Source organism: Pygoscelis adeliae, unplaced genomic scaffold (assembly GCF_000699105.1).
Source record: "Pygoscelis adeliae isolate BGI_AS28 unplaced genomic scaffold, ASM69910v1 Scaffold166, whole genome shotgun sequence".
Lineage (NCBI taxonomy): Eukaryota > Metazoa > Chordata > Aves > Sphenisciformes > Spheniscidae > Pygoscelis > Pygoscelis adeliae.
The window spans coordinates 5,940,114-5,946,383 of record NW_008825156.1 but is presented as its reverse complement, the minus strand read 5'-3'; the positions used below and the strand labels follow the sequence as shown (position 1 = coordinate 5,946,383).

The 6,270-nt window shown below is 42.1% G+C and overlaps 2 protein-coding genes across 2 annotated transcripts in view; both read left to right on the top strand.

The window, feature by feature from the left end:
- The window catches only part of ASCL3 (achaete-scute family bHLH transcription factor 3), a 906-nt gene extending 256 nt beyond the window's left edge, over positions 1-650 (top strand). Inside the window, 1 exon segment of the mRNA XM_009328567.1 lies at positions 1-650. This exon segment is cut by the window's left edge and continues 26 nt beyond it. Coding sequence (XP_009326842.1) covers positions 1-316 — 316 coding nt within the window. The 3' untranslated portion in view covers positions 317-650.
- Positions 651-3,961: 3,311 nt separating this feature from the next.
- LOC103920728 (chromosome unknown open reading frame, human C11orf16) overlaps positions 3,962-6,270 on the top strand; it is a 10,181-nt gene continuing 7,872 nt past the window's right edge. The window contains 2 exon segments of the mRNA XM_009328565.1: positions 3,962-4,128; positions 4,965-5,124. Coding sequence (XP_009326840.1) covers positions 3,962-4,128; positions 4,965-5,124 — 327 coding nt within the window.

The window sequence follows — 6,270 nt, the reverse complement described above, 5'->3', positions numbered from 1 at the left end:
CCAAATGCCCCACTGCAATTACTGCAGAAGTGAGTACTCCTATGGGCCAGCTTTCATCAGAAAGAGGAATGAGAGAGAAAGACAGAGGGTTAAATGTGTCAATGAAGGCTATGCTAAACTGAGGCATCACCTACCTAAGGAATACTTGGAGAAACGGCTCAGCAAAGTAGAGACGCTCCGTGCTGCAATAAAATACATTAACTACCTACAGTCTGTTCTGTACAGTGATTCTGTGGTGGCAGAAAAAAATGTCGTGGAGCCAAGCCAAGCACCTAAAGCAATTAACAAACAAAACCAGTTTTTGAAGACGATCTAAACCATTCCAAACCAAGCAAAAGGTATCCTGTCTGGGAGCCTAGTAGCCACTATATCATTAATGACGTGCACGTTCCTGGCACATCTTAAGAGCAGATCATAGCATGTGTCAGTATAAGCCCACAGAAAAGAGTTTTGATTTTGCAGATAGTAACTACACTTAGATACGAAAAAGACAACTGGGGAAATCTCATCTGAATGACCTAAGTTAGTTAATTCATGGAAATCAGAAAATATTTCTAAAATTGTCATCAAACCAAAAATGTAATACCTAAATGTGTGTAGTAACTGTATGTATCATCACAAACTGCATGCTTCAAAATAAAATCTTTCCACTGATGGGACTGAGATTCCTCTCATTTTCTGTAATGTTACTGGTTTACTCTCACATGCACTTTCTTAAAAGATTTTTCATCTAATTGCCAGTGTTTCTCTTAAAACGCCTTTTAAAGGTTCCCAGGAATGTTGTTAGATGCCAACAGAAAGGATAACTTTGTTTGAAAGGGGGAAAATAAAAAGAGGAGGGTAGCAGCTCTCTGAAGCATGGTTACTGAACATAGGAAGAGCATAATGTCTTTGCAAGTGCTGTTCCATCCTTTTCTTATTAATGAATGTTTTAATCCCATTAAAAACTGTTGACTTAGCCTAATTTCTATTGAAAATTGGATTCTTCTTCAGCTGTCAGCACCCATAAAAATTACTAGGACTGCTCACATGATACACAGTATAAAGAGGGTTGGCAAGGTCTTGGCCTTGGGGAAAAAAAAATCCTGCAACAGAAATTTTTCAGGACTTTCACTGATAATGACTGAGGTCTGGGGTCATCTTCCCCGACCTCCCAGTCTGTTCCGCTGTACTATTCATGGTTTCAGGTAAGTGGTATAGAATAGGTTTATGTGAAGATGGTGAAGAGAGTTTAGCTCATAACTGGCAAAGTGTTCTTAACATTTACTGTATGTAAGGGAATTGCATTATTTATATTAAACAACAATTCTGCTGACAGCATGAGAGCAGGTAGTCTGCGGGTACAGCAGAATGTACAGAAAATGGTCACAGACATCCCAAGTGCTGTATCCTTGTCCCTAATTGCAATCATCCCCTCTGTTATCTTGTTTTCATAGCAGTGAATTGAAAAATGCCTACAAAATGATATCAAGTATTCCTCCCCCCCCAACCCCCCCCCCAAAAAAAAGTTAACATTTGTTAAGGAGAAAATGAAGACTAGGGATCACAGCAGAGATTAACAGGTAGATTTCTGCATTGTATTCTGGCATGTTTTTGATATGTACTTTGCAGGAAAAGCGTAAATTCATTAATTCTTCCCCTTTATTGTTGTCCTGGTGTCAGCAGGGATAGAGTTGGTTTCCTTCCTGGTAGCTGGTGCGGTGCTGTGTTTTGGATTTAGGATGAGAACAAAGTTGATAACGCACCGATGTTTTAGTTGTTGCTAAGTAGTGCTTGCACTGGTCAAGGACTTTTCAGCTTCCCATGCTCTACAGACTGAGAAGGCTGCAGGTGCACAAGAAGCTGGGAGAGGGCACAGCCAAACTGGCCAAAGGGACATTCCATACCATGTGACGTCATGCTCAGTACATAAACTGGGGGAAGCTGGCCGGGGGGGCCGCTGCTCGGGGACTGGCTGGGCATCGGTCAGCGGGTGGTGAGCAATTGTACTGTGCATCACTTGCTTTGTGTATTATTGTTATTATCATATTATTATTATCATTTTATTTCAATTATTAAACTTTTTATCTCAACCCACGAGTTTTTCTCACTTGTGCTCTTCCAATTCTCTCCCCCATCCCACCGGGTGGGGGGGAGTGAGCGAGCGGCTGCGTGGTGCTTAGCTGCCGACTGAGGTTAAACCACGACAATTGTGAAAAGGGAAAGTTTGTAAAGCGATTTGACCTCAGTTTGTCTCAGCTTCAACCTTTCTGTCTGCATTTCAAACCAATTTATTTGTCACACCCTGTGGTGGTGGGCTTTTTTTTTCTAAATCTGAACTGTAGCTTCGTATGATGTTATTTTTTGCCCTGCAATACTAGGCAGAAAGCCTAGAGGACACCGCCCTCTTATAATCCCTTCTCTGCCCCTGCAGTCTTTCAGTGCAATATCTAGATCAATGGGGACTTGAAAATTGTGTGGATGAATGGCAGACAAATGGTCCTCTCTGTAGTCACATTCCACTAGTTTTTAACCAGTAAAGTCCAGATGTCCGATCCTGGTAGTAACGACTGTGGCAACCTCCATAGCAACTAGGAAACACTGGGCAGCAAGTGGCTTCCTGCATCAAACAGGCAAAAGGGCAAGATTTCTGCATTGGGATTAAATCTAAATCGACCAGATGTTGTGTTATCAATAGCTGGTAAGTTTGAAACTACTGTGTCAAAGTACTTGGAGTTATCCAGAAAAAACAAATCTCAAAGTGTTGCACAGTTGCCTTTGTCAGTGCCCTGTTTTATACAGAAATAGCCTGGCTCTCAGCAGTAACAGCACTGAATGGGTTTAAAATGTGCTTTAATGTAGAATTTATAGTTGCATTTCTTTGCAAAGTATTACTGATTCCATCTTGTTTTGGTTTATAATAGGGGAGTTTGTGTAGTTGTGAAACAAGTGAATATATTGTGTTGATTTGCTGACTTAAAAGACGCATTTTGCAGCAGTTAATCCACTCTTCTTGCTGGGTTTGCTGTGCTAGTTTTCTGAAATTATGTGTATCTGGGAGTCCTCATAAAAAGGACTCCCAGATCGTATCTCTTAGATAAGAGACAAAATAACATTTAAACATAATATGAGCACTTAAACTGTATTTTGTAAAGTAAATTAGGCACTTAAATTTTATGTTGTTGAATTTCCATGCAAACTTTACCCTAAGCATGCTAAACATTTCTAAGCAATATTAAAAAAAAAAAAGAAGAAGAAAAAGGAATGGAAGTTTGTCTACTACATCTTGTCAGATTATCAGAGATAGCATCACGCCATCAATCTTACCATGACAGCCTCAGAATAGTTATCGCTTGTCAAATCTGAGCATCTCATTCTTTCTCATGGCAAGCCATAATCCTACTGTTATAAAACATGACAGGACAGCTGAAAGATCAAAATATTTCCTCTTAATACATGACTGTAAATAAAACAAGTAATGGGCAACTGTAATCTAACATCACATTCAAAAACTCATGTTTACTCAGCTTGTCAACTTCAGCTGTAGTTTCTGTCTCAGCTTGTAAAATAGGGAAGGTTTGGCTGAGTCTGTGTACAAGAAAGCTTTAAAGGAGAGTGTAGGTATAAGAAAAGAGAGCTGGATGTTATGGAGGGAAACAAAAGTTGGAAGGAGGTAAAAGCTATTGCTTTCCTGGGGATTTTCACAGCATTTCTAGTTTCCTTGGGTGTTCCTGTCCCTCTATCAGGTCAGGGTTTGGGTGACTGAAGATCGCTGAAGTCTGTGATATAGGTTCATCCAACCAAATGCCAGTCTGAATATTTTGAATTCATTCTTTTAAAATAAAAATAAAAAATTAATAAAAGCTACTGAGTTCTTGAGGTACACTGGAAAGCATTCGCTTGTGTTGGAAAATGCCAGTACATCGTTTCTCTTCTACCAACAGATCACAACGGAGTCCTGCAGGTAGCTACTTTTGCAAGAATGGCTCGTTCGGAAGGGTTCCTGTCTACGGGTCACAGGTATTGCAGTGCGACGCCAGCTCTGGACAAGTTCTCGTGCTCCAGTGTCGTACCTACTGTCAACCCCTGCTGCAGGAGTTCTTTTGTAGTGCATCCCGCCTGGATCGCCGAGCCCCTCACCCCCCAGAGGTAAAATCAAGTTCTTGTTTGAGTCTGTGATTTGTTCTTTTTCATGATATCTAATAGGATAAAACAGGCTGGTGTGTCAGATTAATAAATTAGCAGCTTGAACATCATTGATGTTGAGCTTTACCCTCCCCTGCGCTGACAGGTTTTTAGATGGTATTAACTAAAGTGATTTGCTACCCTGGAGATTATGAAAAGCGAAGTCTGAGTAAACCTCCTATCAAAGAAACATTCCTCTAATATTATTTGGATAAATAAAAGCATCTTGCGTTAGCAGCTGTCTTCTGTGAAATGTTTCTAATGCTTTGTGACAGGGGATTATTTTTCCTCTTTTGAACTGGAACCTGTCATCAACCAGCAGCTTCGTTGTTTACTTTTCTACTTTTCTGTTGTTCCCTGAATGCCCCAGTGTAAACCATCAGCTACAGCACTCTTGAGAACACCTATGCTGTGCTCTGTGCTGGAGACGGATCCTTTCTCCTGATCTTAAGGGTTTCATTGGCTTGCCATGTAAATAGCAAAGGGGCTAGTGCAGGTAATGCTGGCCCAGGATTCCAGCGTACTCCTGACTCACTTCCTCTAAACCCAAACCCAAAGAAATCTGAGTAAAAACAGGCACTGATTTTTTTTTTTTTTTTCCCAAGAGCAAGGAATTGTCCCAGCACAAGCAAGTTTTCTGTTTCTTCCCACATGCTTTGGCCTGTGAGAGTGCTACACAATGAGGTGGTGTGATCCAGTTCTTAAATCTTACACGATTTTTTTTTTTCATGATGTTTTTTTTCCAGAAGCCGTTTCTCCCAGTGCTGACCCTTTTTTTTTTTTTTTTTTTTTTCCCCAAGGTGCCAATGGATTAACCACTGCCTCCCCTCCCCTGGCCCAGCATGGAAGAGGCTGAGCACATCAGGGAGATCTGTGGGCTTAGACAGCAATGTCCCTGTGCTGGTGAGAGGGGAACAAGATGGATTTTATTACCGTGGTACAGTAAAAGAGGAGATAGAGGTGAGTGACGGTTTCTGTGCGATAGTCATGGGTATGTGTAATAGGGTGGCCAGTCCACCAACAGTCCTCACGCACCACCTGAGTTTAGTGTTGCAGTTTTGATTTCAGCTGGTGCATGAAATAGAGAACAGATCACCAGGACAGCTGATGCTCATGGTTATGTCGATTCATAAAGCCTCCAACGTGCCTGATTCCATGCAGTCCTCACTGCCTGCTGCCTGGCACTCCGGGTGAGCCTCTTGCATGCAGCACAGCCTCAGGCACCAATAAACTAATAATGATCAGATCCTTGCTCTGCTCAGCCTCCTTTACTGAGTCCATTTCCAGGAGTGAGCAGGCATGTTTTGGGGATCGTCATCTTGTGCAGAAGATGGGTGCCCCCCAAACTCCCAGTTCCTGGTGAGAGCAGTGGTGTTGTGCACCTTGCAAGAGCAGGCCTTCTGCTGGCGCTGGGCATTGAGCCAGGCTCAAACAGCGCAAATGCTGTTGTGAGCAGTGTACCAGCTACTGTTGCCTGTAGACACATAACCATCAATAGCACAGGAAAGCGTTAGTGTTTTATGTACACACTTCCAGCTTGAGTCAGCTACAGACCAAAGGCTCGGTGTCTTTTCAGAGATGTTAGTGAAAGCTTTAATTCATTAGTTTGTTAGCACTCCAAACTTAACAGAAAAAGAGCCTATTCTTTCTTAAGAACAGGGAAGTACCTTGTTTCATTGTTGATGGAAAGCCTCTTGACAGGCCTTAACTTAAAAAAAAATAAAAATTCCCAACAAGTCCCCCAAGAAGCAGAGTTAGTGTTGTATGTAATGAGGAAGGACTTGGGCATGACTGAAGAACACGTCTGAACGGCTTCAGTGTTCCTTGTTATCTGGTGCACACAGCGTGGTTTGTGAAATCCAGTTGCACTCTATCTATAGCTTTTTCCCTTGGGGAAGAAGATACAGGTCCTAGCGGCAGTGAATCTGTACATATGCTTAGAATCATAGAATCATTAAGGTTGGAAGAGACCTCTAAGGTCATCGAGTCCAACCGTCAACCCAACATCACCATGCCCACTAAACCATGTCCCTAAGCGCCCCATCTACACATCTTTTAAATACTTCCAGGGATGGTGACTCAACCACTTCCCTGGGCAGCCTGGTC